This window comes from Salmo trutta, chromosome 25, assembly GCF_901001165.1.
Source record: "Salmo trutta chromosome 25, fSalTru1.1, whole genome shotgun sequence".
Taxonomy (NCBI): domain Eukaryota; kingdom Metazoa; phylum Chordata; class Actinopteri; order Salmoniformes; family Salmonidae; genus Salmo; species Salmo trutta.
The window spans coordinates 10,855,050-10,875,688 of NC_042981.1; the positions used below are offsets into that span (position 1 = coordinate 10,855,050).

Genomic DNA, 20,639 nt, shown 5'->3' on the forward strand with positions numbered 1-20,639 from the left:
TCTCTACAGATCTTCTCAAGCTCTGTCAGGTTGGATGGGGAGCGTTGCTGCACAGCTATTTTCAGGTCTCTCCAGAGATGTTCGATCAGGTTCAAGTCTGAGCTCTGGCTGGGCTACTCAAGGACATTCAGAGACTTGTCCCGAAACCAATCCTGGTTGTCTTGGCTGTGTGCTTCGGGTCGTTGTCCTGTTGGAAGGTGAACCTTCACCCCAGTCTGAGGTCCTAACCTGCTCCAGAGCGCTTTTCGTCAAGGATCTCTGTACTTTGCTCCGTTCATCTCTCCCTCGATCCTGACTAATCTCCTAGTCCCTGCCCTGAAAAACATCCCCACAGCATGATGATGCTGCCACCACCACCGTAGGGATGGTGCCAGGTTTCTTCCAGATGTGACGCTTGGCGCTCAGGCCAAAGAATTCAATCTTGGTTTCATCAGACCAGAGAATCTTGTTTTTCATGGGCTGAGAGTTTTTAGGTGCCTTTTGGCAAACTCAAAGCAGGCTGTCATGTTCCTTTACTGAGGAGTGGCCACTCTACCATAAAGGCCTAATTGGTGGTGCTGCAAAGATGGCCTTCCCTGTAGCTCAGTTGGTAGAGCATAGTGTTTGCAACGCCAGGGTTGTGGGTTCGATTCCCACGGGGGGCCAGCACAGAATTTTTTTTAATGAAATTTATGTGTTCACTACTGTAAGTTGCTCTGGATAAGAGTGTCTGGTAAATGACTAAAATGTAAAATGTAAATGGTTGTCCTTCTGGAAGGTTCTCCCATTTTTACTGAGGAACTCAGGTGCTCTGTTAGAGTCACCATCGGGTTCTTGGTCACCTCCCTGACCAAGGCCCTTCTCCCCCGATTGCTCAGTTTTGCTGGGGGGCCAGCTCTAGGAAGAGTCTTGGTGGTTCAAAACTTCTTCCATTTAAGAATGATTGAGACCACTGTGATCCTGGGGACCTTCAATATTGCAGACATTTTTTGGTACCCTTCCCCAGATCTGTGCCTCGACACAATCCTGTCTCAAAGCTCTCCTTCAGTCTCATAGCTTGGTTTTTCCTCTGACATTCACTGTTAACTGTGGAACCTTATATAGACAGGGGTGTGCCTTTCCAAATCATGTGCAATCAATTGGATTTACCACAGGTGGACTATAATGAAGTTGTAGAAACATCTCAAGGATGATCAATGGAAACAGGATGCACCTGAGTTCAATTTCGAGTCTCATAGCAAAGGGTCTGAATACTTATGTAAATAAGGTATGTTTTTTTTATTTGTAATACATGTAGAAAGATGCATACAACCTGTTTTCGCTTTGTCATTATTGGGTATTGTGTGTAGATTGATGAGAAAAAATATATTTTATTTATTTATTTTTATTTTACCTTTATTTAACCAGGTAGGCAAGTTGAGAACAAGTTCTCATTTACAATTGCGACCTGGCCAAGATAAAGCAAAGCAGTTCGACAACATACAACAACACAGAGTTACACATGGAGTAAAAAAAACATACAATCAATGATATAATTTAATCCATTTTAGAATAAGGCTGTAACGTCACAAAATTTGGAAAAAATTAAGGGGTCTGAATACTTTCTGATTGCACTGTACGTGGACAGGAGTGGTGTATGAAACAAGTGACAACCTACTCATACCAGATCACAGGTTTATCAGTGCATTGCTTTATTTGTTTTTACACTTTAAAAGACAGACTTACATTTTATACTTCAGACTCTTTATAATTTGTTTTCTAAAATGATTGCACAATTTCCATGTAAGGAACTGCCAAAATACTTTGGAAGTGGTCAACCCTTAACTGAGTATAGTTCTCTAAAAATGACAAACCACACAAGTTCCATAGCAGCTTTGAAAAATATTATTAGATTATAGTCAGAAAGTGGCCTTTTTATTTGAACTCAAAACAAAAGCTTTTGCTCTGAAACTAGCACACCACTATCCTACTAACTGGAAGGCAAAGTGCTCAAATAGCAGCATAGTTAGGAAAAGCTAAAGCACATGGCTAAAAGCATCAGTCATGATTGGGAGACATTCAGTACCAATAGTTAAAAATGTATAGACAGAATACATATTTTAATTAATAAATTGTGTATCTAACGCCCATCATATCAAACTACTCATTTAATCAGTTTAAATCTGCAGCTATGAGGCATGGACCCTCATTTACAGACTAGATAAAACATTGTCATTGCAACAACTCTGAACAAACAAGCTCCCCTGTCTAGTGTTGTAGATGGTGATGACAAATGCAGCTCGTGCCATTTTAGATTAAAGAGAAGTGTGACCAAATGGTGGTGAGATCAGAAAGTCCTCCAGAGAAATGTTTGTTTCTCATCACATACTCTCTCTAAAAGTGCAGGGCAGGAAAAAAGCTGCAGTTATTCCTTTCTTTGTCAAAAAAAGGAAAAAAATGCCACAGCTGTGGAAAGATTCGTGGATGGGTTGTCTCCCCTCTCTGATCTGTACGATACTCAGATAACTTCTAAGGAGTATGTGATAGAAATGGGTTAATAACATAAAATCAGCTGATTCACATATTTATCTTAGACTTAGAGACACATACAAGGAAATGATTGAGAGACCTTAACTATGTCATCTGCTTCCGGGTTCGAATCATGCATTGAATATTGAGAGCCCATAACCTCTTGGCGGTAGAAATCTTGGACTTTTTGGGGGTGGGGGGGCTCTAGTGTTCAAGACTCTAGTGTAATATCTACATAGCATAGAGAGTATAGATGGGCTGACGGAGGATGTGGCGATGAGCTCTCACCTGCCCTCTGATGGGACTGGATCTCCTCCATGCCGGTCAGAGTTAGCAGGGACCTGAATGAACAAATTAATTAATACATTAATGTTCCATAAGACAATTTACCTGGCAACATACAATACATCACTTCAGATAACATGATATATTATATCACAGAACATATATCACAAGACATGATCAAACAGACATAAATATACTGTGTAGGGGCGGCAGGTAGCCTAGTGGTTAGTGTTGGGCCAGTAACTTAAAGGTTGCTGGATCGAATCTCTGAGCTGACAAGGTAAAAATCTGTTGTTCTGCCCCTGAACAAGGCAGTTAACCCACTGTTCCTAGGCATTCATTGTAAATAGGAATTTGTTCTTAACTGACTTGCCTAGTTAAATAAATAAAGTTACATTTAAAAAATATATATATAGGGTTAGGTTTATATATATATATATATACACTGCTCAAAAAAACAAAGGGAACACTTGAACAACACAATGTAACTCCAAGTCAATCACACTTCTGTGAAATCAAACTGTCCACTTAGGAAGCAACACTGATTGACAATAAATTTCACATGCTGTTGTGCAAATGGAATAGACAACAGGTGGAAATTATAGGCAATAAGCAAGACACCCCCAATAAAGGAGTGGTTCTGCAGGTGGTGACCACAGACCACTTCTCAGTTCCTATGCTTCCTGGCTGATGTTTTGGTCACTTTTGAATGCTGGCGGTGCTTTCACTCTAGTGGTAGCATGAGACGGAGTCTACAACCCACACAAGTGGCTCAGGTAGTGCAGCTCATCCAGGATGGCACATCAATGCGAGCTGTGGCAAGAAGGTTTGCTGTGTCTGTCAGCGTAGTGTCCAGAGCATGGAGGTGCTACCAGGAGACAGGCCAGTACATCAAGAGACGTGGAGGAGGCCGTAGGAGGGCAACAACCCAGCAGCAGTACCACTACCTCCGCATTTGTGCAAGGAGGAGCAGGAGGAGCACTGCCAGAGCCCTGCAAAATGACCTCCAGCAGGCCACAAATGTGCATGTGTCTGCTCAAACGGTCAGAAACAGACTCCATGAGGGTGGTATGAGGGCCCGACGTCCACAGGTGGGGGTTGTGCTTACAGCCCAACACCGTGCAGGACGTTTGGCATTTGCCAGAGAACACCAAGATTGGCAAATTCGCCACTGGCGCCCTGTGCTCTTCACAGATGAAAGCAGGTTCACACTGAGCACGTGACAGAGTCTGGAGACGCCATGGAGAACGTTCTGCTGCCTGCAACATCCTCCAGCATGACCGGTTTGGCGGTGGGTCAGTCATGGTGTGGGGTGGCATTTCTTTGGGGGGCTGCACAGCCCTCCATGTGCTCACCAGAGGTAGCCTGACTGCCATTAGGTACCGAGATGAGATCCTCAGACCCCTTGTGAGACCATATGCTGGTGCGGTTGGCCCTGGGTTCCTCCTAATGCAGGACAATGCTAGACCTCATGTGGATGGAGTGTGTCAGCAGTTCCTGCAAGAGGAAGGCATTAATGCTATGGACTGGCCCGCCCGTTCCCCAGACCTGAATGCAATTGAGCACATCTGGGACATCATGTCTCGCTCCATCCACCAACGCCACGTTGCACCACAGATTGTCCAGGAGTTGGCGGATGCTTTAGTCCAGGTCTGGGAGGAGATCCCTCAGGAGACCATGCGCCACCTCATCAGGAGCATGCCCAGGCGTTGTAGGGAGGTCATACAGGCACGTGGAGGCCACACACACTACTGGGCCTCATTTTGACTTGTTTTACGGACATTACATCAAAGTTGGATCAGCCTGTAGTGTGGTTTTCCACTTTAATTTTGAGTGTGACTCCAAATCCAGACCTCCATGGGTTGATAAATTGGATTTCCATTGATTATTTTTGTGTGATTTTGTTGTCAGCACATTCAACTATGTAAAGAAAAAAGTATTTAATAAGAGTATTTATTTCATTCAGATCTAGGATGTGTTATTTTAGTGTTCCCTTTATTTTTTTGAGCAGTGTATATATATATACATACAGTTGAAGTCGAACGTTTACATACACCTTAGCCAAATACATTTAAACTCAGTTTTTCACAATTCCTGACATTTAATCCTAGTAAAAATTGAAATACATACATTGAAATACATCCACAGGTACACCTCCAATTGACTCAAATGATGTCAATTAGCCTATCAGAAGACCTTTTTCTTTGCAAATCTGCCTAGTAGGCCAGCATCCCGGAGTCGCCTCTTCACTGTTGACGTTGAGACTGGTGTTTTGCAGGTTTGAAGTTATTTTAATGGACAAAAATAATTGCTTTTCTTACAAAAACAAGGACATTTCTAAGTGACCCCAAACTTTTGAACGGTAGTGTATATACCTGCGTTCCTTGAAGGCCACGACAGGAACCATGTTGTCTTCCACGCCACTCAGACCTAGATTGGACGGCTTGGTCCCCGTCCCGACCCCTAGGTTGATGACCTCTTCTAAAGTGCCGTTGCCGTTCTTCACAGGCTCAGTGTTCTTTTTTGGTTGGGCTTCCCCTGGAGAGGAGTTCCTGTTTGACTTCCCATTCAGGACAGGCTTCTGCATGAAAACAATCATGTCGATTTTTTTTCAAGGCAAGGGCAAGTTCTGTTTGTTTTTTTAAAGTAAAATATGGTTAACAAGGATGGTATCTGGGGCAGGAAAGTACAATAACTTTTGGTTTAGTTTTAAGCTAAAGACACTGTACCTTTGAGATGGATTTCTGCATGAAAGCAATCACATCATGAAAGCAACTTTAGCAGTTTGGTCAAGGACAAGTTTGTTTTTTAAAAACGGTGGTAATTAACCTCTTAAGAAAAAAAAGGTCAACTTCAGTACTTGTGGCAGAACCTGAGTGCTTCAGGGAAATGTAGTGTTCCTCTGAACTAGGCTGGTGTACTTACTTTTTTATCTTCAGTTGAGGTCTTCCTAGTCCTCCTCATGATCAACTCCAGTCGCTGAAAACAAGAAGAGGTCTGTGAAAAGTCTTGAAAGCTTTCATTTAGACTAACATAACACCCTTATCAAAACTAATGTTTAATAACATAACATTTCCCCCTTATAAAAAGAATGTATTTTTTTTGTGAAACACAACGACAATTACCCCTAACATCCCTTCACCCCTTGTATTGAAGTTGAGCGCCAATATATAAAGATCCTGGGTGCTCTCTTGTAGTCAATTTTACACTATCTGGATCCCCTAGAGTATCCTATGAAGAATTTCACAATGATAAGAATATGGCACATAACGGCCCTGGTGTTTCTCGTAACTGCCTAGAGTTCACGTCTTCCCTCCATTGTCACCTTTTTCCTCTCCTGCCGTTGTTCCTCCTCCTTCTGGAAGTGCTTCTCTCTCTGCAGCCTCTGCTGCTCTGCCTTGTCCCTGGCCTGGGCCTCCTCCTCCTCTCTCTGGGACAGGACACAGAGAACCAAAGCCATTACGGAACAAGATGCTGCATTATTAACACTGATATAAACTTTATATACCGTACATAAATGGACGAAGTTGGGCTTCTACTAAAATTGTATTAATAGACCACATCCCTCACCTGTTTCTGGAGGAGAGCAGCTTCCTGTGTGGTCCGGATGGCTCTCTCCTCCTCTGCATGTCTCTGCTCCTCTTCCTCCCTCCTCTCCTCTACCAGCCACTGGGCCTCAGCCTCGAGCCGTGCTCGCTCCTCTGCCCTCCTGCGCTCCAGCTCCTCTCTGCCTCTCCTGTGTGATGCCACATGACATGACATTACGTAACATGTGCATAACAGCACAGCACATCACCATACAAATGAATCTATCCTCTGAACATGTGAAATGCTCCCTTAGACCAGGTTTTCCCAAACTCGGTCCCAGGGTCCCCCCTGGGTGCACGTTTTGGTTTTTGCCCTAGCACTACACAGCTGATTCAGATAATCAAAGTTTGCTGATGAGTTGGTTATTTGAAACAGCTGTGTAATGCTAGGACAAAAACCAAAACATGCACCTGGGGGCGGGGGGCCCAGGACCGATCATTGGAAACCCTGCTTTAGACTACCTCCCAAGGTCAGTCGTCATTTTTTTATTCACAACCAGATTTTTGTCTTTTAGGCGAAAAGTTTACTTTTTTCCCTACTCGGAAGATGAATGTGGGGTCAGTAGAAGAGAGATGGGAAGATGTAAGGTGGCACTCCGTCCATACCTCTCTACCTCCTCCCTGCTCAGGCATTCCTCCTCTCTCTCTCGCTTCAGACGGGCCTCTCTTCTCTTCTCGGCCAGAAGACATGAGGCCTCCTCTGGATCCATGGTGCCAGCAGACGGCCTGGGGCAGGAGGGGGCTCCAGGAAGGGGGCCTGAGGAGGTGGACATGTCATAAGAGTCACTCATAAGAGTCCAAATGTACATTGAACCAAATTTCCTGATTGTTTTTCAATGAGTAGAACTGGACATCCTGCATTGACTGAAGTAAAATGGAATTCACCACAACCCTACACTGTACATTACAATATCTGAAATGTATCTAGGGAATTCTATAAATAAATAGTAGTTGATGGTGCAGTACCTTGCATTTTTAGATGCTCACTCTCACCAGTATCACCCTCAGTTCTTGGTGTGGGGACTGTCTGAGGTTCTGCTGAGCCTAGGAATGGTTGGACCTGGTCCCATGCTGCTGCTGAGATCCTGATTGGTTGTGAGTTCCCGGGGGAGAGGGTGTGATTGGGGACTGGAGCACAAGGAGAGATGGTCTGGCTGGGCCGTGAGTTCCCAGGGGAGAGGGTTTGGTTGGGGACTGGAGCCCAAGGAGAGATGGTCTGGCTGGGCCGTGAGTTCCCAGGGGAGAGGGTTTGGTTGGGGACTGGAGCCCAAGGAGAGATGGTCTGGCTGGGCCGTGAGTTCCCAGGGCAGAGGGTTTGGTTGGGGACTGGAGCCCAAGGAGAGATGGTCTGGCTGGGCCGTGAGTTCCCAGGGGAGAGGGTTTGGTTGGAGACTGGAGGACCATCCTCCTCCGGAACAGGGTACAGTTCCAGCCCAAGCTGCTGTGATGGAGGCTGTCTGATCACAGGTTTGTGTCTGATCACAGATTTACTGAAAAACAGAGGAAGAAGAGGAGAATACTTTTGCTGAGATAAATAAGCAAAAAACATCAATTTACTGGACAGGATAGACATATTCTACAAAAGACGTTGGTTAAATTATACACAACAATTCCTCAACAGAGTGCTCTCACTGTATGAAAGAAAAGAGGTACATGATAAGTAGTTTGTGTGATACAACATCCAGACATAGTAGCAGACGGACAATCACATACCGTTCTGGAGAGGGCACTGAATCTCTGCTCTGTGGATTTGTGGGTAACACTTTCACGGGAACATTGGGTATGTGAGGCTGCTGTCTATTCCTCCTGAACGTCCTCTCACTCTCCTTCTGCTGTGCTGCTTTTAACTTCGAAATAAATCAACAGACATGTTACAAGACCGTCTTACTGCAGTTTGTTAGCTTCATAATAAATCAACAGATCATTTTACTACAGTGATTGAGGCTTATTATTAATAAACATGCTTCCAGAAAAGGGACATTTGTCTTTTAGCTTTCAAAAGTGTGTCTTCTGTAGATGATGACAGTTAATATAATCTACCTAACAATGCAGCATATATATGATAGTAACATGAGACACAATGAATGGAGCCATGTTACAAGCTCATTTTATTGCGATAATTTTGGGACTGCAGAAAGACATCAAAGTGATTTAGGCTTATAACCAATAAATGTTGTATCTTCAAAAATGTATAGAAATGTGTGCCTCTCTGTTAGAGTATGACAATGAATATCGTTCAATAATCCAGTATACATGATGAATGAATAGAATAGAAAATTCATGAAAAGAATATAGTTTATTGTCTTCGTCCAATGAAATAATTTCCCTCAAGTTCGTGCATTACATGGAGACAAAATAACAACACCATCCCACCAACCCAGTCGACCCAGACATTTAACAGTCATAGAGATGAAACTATCTATCTCTATGTTTACAATTACATATCCAGCAGGTATTACCTGTGATGTTGTATAACCTGTGATGTAATATTACCTGTGATGTTATATAACCTGTGATGTAATATAACCTGTGATGTAATATTACCTGTGATGTAATATAACCTGTGATGTAATATAACCTGTGATGTAATATAACCTGTGATGTAATATTACCTGTGATGTAATATAACCTGTGATGTAATATAACCTGTGATGTAATATTACCTGTGATGTAATATTACCTGTGCCATGGCGATGGATCAGTTGCTGGTACACTCTTAGAAAAAAAGGTTATATCCAGAACCTTAAGGGTTCTTCGGCTGTCCCCATAGGAGAACTATTAGAAGAACCCTTTTCGGTTCCAGGTAGAACCCTTACTACAGAGGGTTCTACATCGAACCCAAAAGGGTTCTGCCTGGAACCAAATAGGGTTCTCCTATGGGGACAGCTGAAGAACCATTTTGGAACCCTTTTTTCTAAGAGTGTATGGCTGGGACTGAGGGAGGTGGCTACCTGGTAGTTTGCCCAGATGATAGACCGGTAGTCTGCCCGGAGATTTGCCTGGAAGTCTGACTGTGCCCGGTGGTGGTCAGGTGTGCCAGAGCGGTAGTCTGCCTGGAGGCCTGCCTGCACCCGGTGGTGGTCAGGTGTGCCAGAGCGGTAGTCTGCCTGGAGGCCTGCCTCTACCCGGTGGTGGTTAGGTGTGCCAGAGCGGTAGTCTGCCTGGAGGCCTGCCTCCACCCGGTGGTGGTCAGGTGTGCCAGAGCGGTAGTCTGCCTGGAGGCCTGCCTCCACCCAGTGGTGGTCAGGTGTGCCAGAGCGGTAGTCTGTCTGGAGGCCTGCCTGCACCCGGTGGTGGTCAGGTGTACCAGAGCGGTAGTCTGCCTGGAGGCCTGCCTGCACCCGGTGGTGGTCAGGTGTACCAGAGCGGTAGTCTGCCTGGAGGCCTGCCTGCACCCGGTGGTGGTCAGGTGTACCAGAGCGGTAGTCTGCCTGGAGGCCTGCCTCCACCCGGTGGTGGTCAGGTGTGCCAGAGCGGTGTGGTGATTTATGACAGTTGGTGGCAGTGGCAGGTATGGAGTGGCATGAAGCTGAACGGGGACAAACATGGACAACTGAACCAGTTTGTTTCATTGTTGTGGAGCAATGAGGTGACGGTTAGCAAGTGATACAGTGAAAGAATGTAAGTGTGCCCAAAAATGGTTGAAAAAAGGAAAGGAGAGGAAACAGAGAGTCAGTAGATCATTTGCTTGCTAATAGCGATACTGAGCTTTTCATTTTGTGGGAAATCTGGTCATGTAAATAAGTTATTAAGAAAGCATTGTCCAAATCCATATTGGAATGTAAATTCCCCTATAATCAATTAATTTAACCAAATACACTTTATTGATGCTATGTCCTTTTTCTTGGATTGAGGTCTGGTCTTCTACACCTGCATTGCTTGCTGTTTGGGGTTTTAGGCTGGGTTTCTGTACAGCACTTTGAGATATCAGCTGATGTAAGAAGGGCTTTATAAATACATTTAATTTGATTTTGATTTGGTCTTTCTACATGTCTATATACACCGAGTATACCAAACATTAGGAACACCTTCCTAATATTGAGTTTCACCCCCCTTTTCGCCCTCAGAACAGCCTCAATTCGTCAGGAGCATGGACTCTACATGGTGTTGAAAGCGTCCAACATGCTGGCCCATGTTGACTCCAAAGCTTCCCACAGTTGTGTCAAGTTGGCTGGATGTCTTTTGGGTGGTGGACCATTCTTGATACACACAGGAAACTGCTGAGCGTGGAAAACCCAGCAGTGTTGCAGTTCTTGACACAAACCGGTGCGCCCGGCAATTACTACCATACCCTGTTCAAAGGCACTTAGATCTTTTGTCTTTCTCATTCACCCTCTGAATGGCACACATACACAATCTATGTCTCAATTGTCTTAAGGCTTAAAAATCCTTATTTAACCTGTCTCCTCCCCTTCATCTACACTGATTGAAGTGGATTCAACAAGTGACATCAATAAGGGTCAGTCTATGTCACGGAAAGAGCAGGTGTTCCTAATATTTTGAACACTCAGTGTATAACTGTTATTCTACAGGCTTTTGGAAGTACCTTCCTCTTCTCTTGACTGACAACTATGACTCCTTCTCCTGGCTAGGTAGGAGCATGTTGGGGTGAGGAGGCGACAGACCAGAGCCCTCTCCCAGGCAGTCAGGGGAGAGCTGCGAGGAACTACAGCAGAGCCAAGCACAGTGAAGAAAAGACAACGCACAGGGACAGAGAAAAAATAGCATAGAAAATACATGACAGAGATAGACAATACAAGTAAGAAAGGGTAGGAAATCGGAGGAAAGTTAAGGTCAAAAGATGTTACAGGGTGAAAGAATAAGCTCGGTAGCTCAAGGGTTAAGAAGATGAAACAAAGTGAAACAGACACTCAAAAGTAGTGCACTATATAGGAAATAGGGCGCCATTTGAAACGCAACCTTTATTCATTTACCTCTCTTGTTGTTGGTCTTCCTTCCTCGAGAGCCCTGGCTCAGTCTCTGTTTGGCCCTCTGGCACTTCTCTAAAGTCGTCTTCACCACAGACTCATAGCGCTCCTTCAGACAACAACAAACCTCAGTGTCAGTGATACAGTAGACTCTTCTCACATCCACTGTATGAGTTTGGCGAGCAAGACACGCAATTCAGTAACTTGGTCCAAGATCCATTACATCGTATTGAGCCTTTAAACCGTTTAGCTTCAGATATGTACACAAAACGTTGAAAACAGTATCTTTTTTTATGGATTATTTCCTGAGTAATAATTGTATTTATTTGGCAGTTATAGACGTTGCTGATATGTTGTGAATCTGTGTTACAGGAAATAACTGTTTACCTATTTCTTTACCTGGTAACTAAATATTTATTTTCCTATTGGCCAATTCTTTAATTGTGTGGGGTTAAGCTTTATTGATACAGGAAGTGACAGACAGCAGTAATGGGCATTCCGGCTCTTTTCAGTGTCAAACGGTTTTCGATAGTTTGACTATGATTGGTGTTAAAACAATTCTAATTAAATTATTAAATTAAATCATACTCTACCTTAACCACAATGTATTTAAAAATGCATTGGTTTGTTATGAAAAAGAATGCTATTAAACATTTGCATTTAAAGTATAACTTTGTAATGTATATAAACAAAGCGCATATAAATCTAACCATTCAAAACTAATACAATCTGAACAGCATAATAGAATATTGCACGATATCAAAGACAAATAAATAATGTGCAAAACTGCAGCATCCCACTTAAAACATTAAACTGGTCCCTCTTTTCTCTGAGCCAGCTGACTGCTGGGGCTGTCCCTCCCTGCTGCTGAGGTTATTCTTTGAAGCGCCTCATCAATCGCTCTGGCATCACTGAAGGCTAACTTCTTAAACCTGGGGTCAAGTGCAGCGGTTTCTGATAGCTTGCGATTATATTCCAATCTGTGGAACTTTCTGTCCATTGATGAACATAGGGTATCCATCAACTCTGTCACATGTCCTGTGGTTACATTTGCTTCTCTCTGGCGGCTGGCTGTGATTCGCTGCAGACCCTTACACAGGAGTATCATTTTTGAGGCTGTGACATAGCTGAAAAGAGAGAACAGTAACTTATTAGTTCAGGTTCATGTTTTGTCTACTGATACTACATTCTCCTCTACTGCTCATATACATATATAATACTGGATTAAATAATGATGTAGTAATAACTGCTTACTGTACCTCTCTCCACTGATCTCCACAGTGACCTGCTCAAAGGGTTCCAGGACTCTGCACACCTCCTCCACCACCTCCCATTCCTCTTGGGTCAGAGCATCAACAGGTGCATTGACAATGGCCAGGGTAGAGATGATGGCATCCTTTGACTCAAGAAACCGCTTCAACATATAAAATGTTGAATTCTACCTTGTAGTGCAGTCCTGTTTAGGCCTCAGCTCAGGCATCCCCATGTGGCGTTGTGTAGACTTTAGTTTTTCAGCACCTACTGTGCTCCTGTGGAAGTATTCCACAGCTGCTTTCACTTTGTCCACAGTGGGCTTCATCACCTTCAGAGCATCTCTTACAATCAGGTTGATTGTGTGGGCAAGACAGGGATGATGGGTCCATTAAAACATTTTCATGGCTTTGGTTATGTTAGCTGCATTGTCACTAACACAACAGACTACTTTTCCTTCTACTTGCCATTCTCTGGCCACTCTCAACAGTTTCTCAGCCAGGTTCTCTGAGGTGTGTCCAGAAGACAGCTAGACATCGAAAAAGCTTCAATGAAGTGACATGTAACCGACATGTAAGAAGTGGTTACCCATGATGTCCAGCAGTCAGCGGTAATGCAAACTGCAGTAGCTTTTTGGACTCTTATCGCACTGAAGCCTGTGTGCTCTCGTACAGTTGTGGAATAAGGGATTTTAAAAGGGTTTTCCTGCTTGGAATTGTGTACATTGGATTTAGACTTACTATAATTTCTTAAAACTTCTGTCCTCCATGATCGAAAATGGCTGGAAGTCAGTGGCAATCATTTTAGCCAATGCAATATTAATTTGGCCTTGTTTTGCTACAGACAGACTTTGGCATAAACTGGTCCATAGAAGACTGCGTAGCTGTGGGTCGCGGAGTAGGCCTACTTGACTGAGTGGATACTGGCTCCACCACTATCACTAGCAGGTCTACTGGACTGAGTGGATACATCTCCACGTGTGGAGGTGCTGGCTCCACCACTATCACTAGCAGGTCTACTGGACTGAGTGGATACATCTCCACGTGTGGAGGTGCTGGCTCCACCACTATCACTAGCAGGTCTACTGGACTGAGTGGATACATCTCCACGTGTGGAGGTGCTGGCTCCACCACTATCACTAGCAGGTCTACTGGACTGAGTGGATACATCTCCACGTGTGGAGGTGCTGGCTCCACCACTATCACTAGCAGGTCTACTGGACTGAGTGGATACATCTCCACGTGTGGAGGTGCTGGCTCCACCACTATCACTAGCAGGCCCGCTAGTTTCTTGAAGCTCCGCTACAGCTAGCTTCACAGTTGGGTGCACAGTTCGCATATGCCGGTGTAGGTTGTGCGTAGAACCGGCTTCATATGAGATTTTGTTCTGGCAAATTCTACACTGTGCTCTAACATTGTCTACATTATTAAAATGCATCCGAATGCTGCTGTGCTTCCGACTCATTTTCCAGCTGTTGTTTTCACAGCTGTCCTTCCTCTCTCCTCGGCTGCTAAGTGTGTGACTGTGAGTGAGTTGGCTCGGCCCTCCCTCACACATCTTTAGTTCATTGTTTGACACCGTGTGTCTGATTGACAGGAACAACAGGTGAGGCTGTTAGTCTGAGCAGACAGTCAGAACTAATGTGTGCGCTTGAGCATTTAGGCCTATATAATTATTATTTTTTTCGTTCTTTGAATTAGTTAATTTAATTCATTTAAATCTTTTGATTATTCATATCTTAATTTTTTAATATTTTTATAAATAGATTCGACTCTTCTGATATGTGAGCCGGCTCCCAACATTCACCTAAAAGAGCTGGCTCTCAGAGCCGACTGGTTGGCAAACGACCCATCACTAACAGACAGTTCTAGTTCTGGTGGCTGAGGATGTTCAATGTGGCTTGATCAATAAAGCTGCTAAATAGTTATCCGCCTCCATCCAGTCCTTGCTCCTACAGAAACCATCCATCCACCTGTACTAACGACCCTCAACTTAAACTAGTGCATTTTCTTTTCTGGAAAAAGCTGTAAAGCAACAGTGATGCCCACAATAGACACCTAATGAGAAGGAACTACAGCTCCATCTGGCCCCTCAGGCCCAAAAACTCACTGTCTCCTCCTTCATCCTCTGCCTCCTCTTCTCCTCCACTGCAGTGCGCCTCCTCTCCTCCTTCTCTCTCTGCTCCTGCAGTCTCCTCTTCCTCTCCTCCAGGTGCTGTTCATGGAGACGCCTGGCCCGCTCCTCTCGAGCCAACCGGCCCAGCTCTCTGGACACTACATACACATTTAGTGGAGTTTAGTTTAGTTGATTTATTTAACTAAATCATTGGTCAGTGGTTCTCAACCTCCTTTGGTTACAGAGCCCTAAATCATTTTTTTTGTATCATTATGCCTATGTTCATATGAGTCTTCCGAATTACCACCTGGGTATAGGCCAGGTACCCCCAAGGGGTACCTCAGGTTGAGGTCCACCATCATCATAGGTGGTGGCTACATACCAAGCTGTTTCTTAAGCTCCTCCCTCCGCTTAAGAGCTGTCCTTCGCTTCTCCTCCTTCTCTCTCTGCTCCTGTAGCCTCCTCTTCCTCACCTCCAGCTGCTGCTCATAAAGACGCCTGGCCCGCTCCTCTCGAGCCAACCAGCCCAGCTCTCTGGACACTGCAAACACATTGTGGGACTTACTAGCCACCAAAATACTACCCTGGTACCAGATCTTTGTGCTGTGTAGATAACTACTAATAAACTAATTTAGCTTGACAGTGACCATGGGAGCTGGCAAGAAGAAGGACAGCACAAATAGATCTGGGACCAGACTAGGAAAATACCTCAGAGAAATGATCTGGCACCAGACTAGGAAAATACCTGAGAGAAATGATCTGGCACCAGGCTAGGAAAATACCTGAGAGGAATTATCTGGGACCAGGCTAGGAAAATACCTGAGAGGAATTATCTGGGACCAGGCTAGGAAAATACCTGAGAGAAATGATCTGGCACCAGGCTAGGAAAATACCTGAGAGAAATGATCTGGCACCAGGCTAGGAAAATACCTGAGAGGAATTATCTGGGACCAGGCTAGGAAAATACCTGAGAGAAATTATCTGGCACCAGGCTAGGAAAATACCTGAGAGAAATGATCTGGCACCAGGCTAGGAAAATACCTGAGAGAAATGATCTGGCACCAGGCTAGGAAAATACCTGAGAGAATGATCTGCCACCAGGCTAGGAAAATACCTGAGAGAATGATCTGCCACCAGGCTAGGAAAATACCTGAGAGAAATGATCTGGCACCAGGCTAGGAAAATACCTGAGAGAATGATCTGGCACCAGGCTAGGAAAATACCTGAAAGGAATGATCTAGGACCAGGCTAGGAAAATACCTGAGAGAATGATCTGCCTCCAGGCTAGGAAAATACCTGAGAGAATGATCTGGCACCAGGCTAGGAAAATACCTGAAAGGAATGACTAAAACAAGTGACTGATAATTGAGTGGTCTCATAGGTGTATTAGATGTACCGTCGTCATCATGTGTGACTACACTTACCAAGCTGATTCTCATGCTCCTCCCTCCGCTCCTTCGCTAGTCTCAGCCTGTCATCAACCTTCAGCGCCTGTGGCCCTGGAATATTAGAAAATATGTGACATTCACTCTACGTCACGGTGCACAGAGTATGGGTTGGTGACATCAGTGATCAACATCAGTAATGATGATGGGATTTAAGATGGGTTGACTGTAGCTAGCTGCTCCATAGACACAATTGTATTCTTCTGGACAGAATAACAGTAGGTTAACAATTGAGGGACATTTTTTTACATTTCAATAAAGAGATAAGACAATAAATAACATTGGAAAGGTTTGTATGAAGATGCAATGACAGCTTATACTCAAACTGTCCTATAATAACAGCATGAAATTCATGTTTTGTTAACAGTGGTGAGCTTCAGAGGAAGAGAACTCATGATGGCTGACACACAAAGAACAAGCAGTACCCCAGGCACAGAGAGAGTGAGATAGAGATAAACACTCTTAGACAAAAAGGTGCTATTTAGAAACTAAAAGGGTTCTTCAGCTGTCCCCATAGGAGAACGCATTGAAGAACCCTTTATGGTTCCAGGTAGAACCCTATTGGGTTCCATCTAGAATCCTTTCCAGAGAGGGTTCTACATGGAACCCAAAAGTGTTCTACCTGGAACCAAAAAGGGATCTACCTGGAACCCCTATGGAACAATTTTTTTCTAAGAGTGTAGAGAGAGAGAGAGAGAGAGAGAGAGAGAGAGAGAGAGAGAGAGAGAGAGAGAGGGAGGGAGAGCACTGGTGTAAGACCTGCTGCGTTTACAGGACTGGTTGTGTTGTTACTGATCACAGCTGATTTGATGGAGGCAGGGACACAGATGACTGCTCTCCTCTTCTCTGAATTATTGGGCTTTATGTCTTCATTGCCTTTTTCTGATACCAAAGAAAGAATAAAAGAGAACATCATGTTCAGGTCTCTCTGACATTCGGCTGACTCAAAATGAATGATTTAGTCAGGATCATTATGAGATGTTAATAAGACATTATAAGGTGATCTTCCAGATCATAACAAGTTTTACATTATAACAGCATCATTATGGTTTATACCTGCTAGCAAAGTCTGAGACACTACCTTAGAAAGATATGTCTTAGAATCTTAGTATAAGATGTTTAATTCCAGATAGGTCATATCATTCCAGTTTCTACAAAATCTACTGGTTGTACTTAATACAGGCCTTAAACCATGACAGGTTTTTATCTTTAATAAAAGAGCGGCAGGTAGCCTAGCGGTTAGAGCGTTGGGCCATCTATGGATGTGCCCTTGAGCAAGGCACTTAAGCTTAATTGCTCCAGGGTTGCTATTGATAATGGCTGACCCTGGCCGTGACCCCACTCTCTGAGGGTGTCTAAGGGGGAGTTGGGATATGCAACAACAACAAAAACATTTCCATTTCACACGTGTATAGTACACATTAGTACATGTGTATAGTACACATTAGTACACGTGTATAGTACACATTAGTACATGTGTATAGTACACATTAGTACATGTGTATAGTACACATTAGTACATGTGTATAGTACACATTAGTACACGTGTATAGTACACATTAGTACATGTGTATAGTACACATTAGTACACGTGTATAGTACACATTAGTACACGTGTATAGTACACATTAGTACACGTGTATAGTACACATTAGTACACGTGTATAGTACACATTAGTACACGTGTATAGTACACATTAGTACACGTGTATAGTACACATTAGTACACGTGTATAGTACACATTAGTACACGTGTATAGTACACATTAGTACACGTGTATAGTACACATTAGTACATGTGTATAGTACACATTAGTACATGTGTATAGTACACATTAGTACATGTGTATAGTACACATTAGTACACGTGTATAGTACACATTAGTACATGTGTATAGTACACATTAGTACACGTGTATAGTACACATTAGTACACGTGTATAGTACACATTAGTACATGTGTGAAACATGACAAATATAAGCACACAACAAATGCTAATTTGATTATAATGTGCCTGTTACTGTTGTACCTTGCAGGGTAAACAAATGCCATCGCCTGACCTCATGGAGATGGCTTAAACAAACAAATAAAGACCGAAGAGGATAAGAACAAAGACATGCTTCACAGGAGGGTGATAAATAGTGATATTTGGTACAAAGGAGTATTTAAGATTACAGACCGGTGATAAGTAGTGTGGCCTTCTCAACATGTTGGTGCAAGAGACGTACATAAGAAAGTATCTTTCTTGTGCATGAGAGAGACACACAAAAATGATCTTCCTTGACACTCCATGTTATAATAATAGATATTATAATCATGGATGTTGTGATAATGGGTATTATAATAATAGATATTTTGATAAAGGGTGTTATAGTAATGGATATTATAATAATAGATATTTTGATAAAGGGTGATATAATAATGGGTGTTATAATAATGGATATTATAATAATTGATGTTATAATAGTAGGTATTATAATAATGGGTGTTATAATAATTGGTGTTATAAATAATGGATGTTATAATAGTAGGTATTATAATAATGGGTGTTATGATAATGGATGTTATAATAATGGGTGTTATAATAATGGATAGTATAATAATTGATGTTATAATAATGGATGTTATAATAATGGATGTTATAATAATGGGTGTTATAATAATGGATAGTATAATAATTGATGTTATAATAATGGATGTTATAATAATGGATGTTATAATAATGGGTGTTATAATAATGGATAGTATAATAATTGATGTTATAATAATGGGTGTTATAATAATGGGTGTTATGATAATGGATGTTATAATAATGGGTGTTATAATAATGGATGTTATAATAATGGGTGTTATAATAATGAGTGTTATAATAATGGATATTATAATAATGGATATTATAAAAATGGGTGTTATAATAATGGATAGTATAATGATGGATAGTATAATGATGGATAGTATAATAATGGATGTTGTAATAATGGGTGTTATAATAATGGGTGTTATAATAATGGATGTTATAATAATGGATAGTATAATAATGGATGTTATAATAATGGATGTTAAAATAATGGATAGTATAATAATAGGCATCAATGCATCCTACTGAACCAGGCCTATGATGTGTGTTGGTGTTTACCACAGCAGAGATAGAGGGTGATTCAATAAGCTACTTCATTACCTCACTGTTTACAAAACAAAATGGCAGTAGAGAATAGGATGAATGTCTATCTACAGATATGAGGCAATATCAGATAATCTGATCCATTGGTACATGTCAGGAATAAATGCTACAGAATAAATCTAAAATAAGATAATGCTTTTATTATGTGGCCTAGATACATGATGGAACATATCCTCACTGATGAGAGAGGCTGATTCTGACTGATTCTGCTTCAGACAGCCTGTCCTGTATATAAACACAGTAAACTGCAAAGCAAAGCTACAATACCAACCTCATGTCAATGACCTCCATGTCATTCTATAAACACAGTAAACACCCCACAGCGAAGCTATCATCCTCACCATAGCAAAGCTACAGTTACCCACCACCCTGTACCCCCCTGCAGTAAAAAAAACAGCCACATCAACGCTACACTACCCACCTCCCTGTCTCCCGGCTCTGCTCTCCTTTTTCTGCTTGTCTTGAGTATCTCTGGTAGAAAGACCCTTTCTGTTTTCTTGGGGTGCTATCTTCTTGCTGGGGGTCTCCCTGTGTTCCTTCTTCTGTATCACAGCCATGTTACTGCTAGGCACTGAGCAGGGCACACCACAACTCTGCCACACAACACAGACTCTCCTCTTCCTCCTCTTCCTCCTCCTCTTCCTCTCCTCCTTTTATATTTCTATTTCAAAATGCCTGTACTGTTCTGTGTGTCCTCCTGCTCCCTTGTGCTCACTGTGCAGCTGACCGACTGCCTCTTGCTCATCTTCGCAATTCAAACAAATAGAAGAGAAAAAGAGAGGAAAAAGCCATATGGGGTAAATAGATAAAACCAGCTGACTTGCTGCAGTTCTGAGTTGGCTAGATCCTGCATCCAGATCCAGTGCAGGGGAAAACACAGATATGCATAATCCAAAATAACACACTGAGTTAAATCTGTGACAATATTCCTATCAGGATCCTTTACAAGCTAGATTGGAGACATGGGTGTTCTACAGCATGGTGAGAAGCTCTATACTCCTCCTCTCTCTATCTGTGGCTCGTTGCTCTACTGAAACGGTTACTTCCCTTTTAAATGTCTCTCACAGCTCACAGACCCTGGAGTGCTGCTCTGCTCTCTTTAGCTACTGAGTGGCACGTACTGCAGTTGTGTCACTTTAATTCAACCCACCCCACCACCACACTACACACTGCTGAATGCAAGCAGCCAGTCTGAGTCCCAAATGACACCCAATTCCCTACGTAGTGCACTACTTTTGACCAGGGCCTATAGGATTCTGATAAACACTAGTGCACTATACAGGGAATAGTTTGCCTTTTGGGACTGAACCAGAGCCAGCTAAATGGATAAGAAATATTCAGTGCTGGAGAGTTAGGGGA

At 42.9% G+C, this 20,639-nt stretch overlaps 1 protein-coding gene across 3 annotated transcripts; it reads right to left on the reverse strand.

Moving 5' to 3' along the window:
- Window positions 1-1,646: 1,646 nt before the first annotated feature.
- Window positions 1,647-20,246, reverse strand: LOC115162008 (ensconsin). 3 transcript variants are annotated; one of them, XM_029712906.1, is made up of 17 exons: window positions 19,702-20,246; window positions 16,858-16,980; window positions 16,078-16,152; window positions 15,036-15,194; window positions 14,648-14,811; window positions 11,294-11,396; window positions 10,906-11,025; window positions 9,311-9,912; window positions 8,073-8,206; window positions 7,326-7,849; window positions 6,966-7,116; window positions 6,343-6,508; window positions 6,098-6,202; window positions 5,698-5,751; window positions 5,148-5,353; window positions 2,776-2,828; window positions 1,647-2,487 (listed from the first exon to the last, which is right to left on the reverse strand). In XM_029712906.1, exons 1-17 carry the CDS (start codon window positions 19,835-19,837, stop codon window positions 2,477-2,479), a joined length of 2,886 nt encoding a protein of 961 aa, XP_029568766.1. In that variant the 5' UTR covers window positions 19,838-20,246; the 3' UTR covers window positions 1,647-2,476. The 3 variants fall into 3 exon arrangements, with proteins under 3 accessions (XP_029568766.1, XP_029568765.1, XP_029568768.1); XM_029712905.1 differs by having other exon boundaries at window positions 1,647-2,828; XM_029712908.1 differs by lacking the exon at window positions 16,858-16,980 and having other exon boundaries at window positions 1,647-2,828.
- Between the last annotated feature and the right edge of the window lie 393 nt (window positions 20,247-20,639).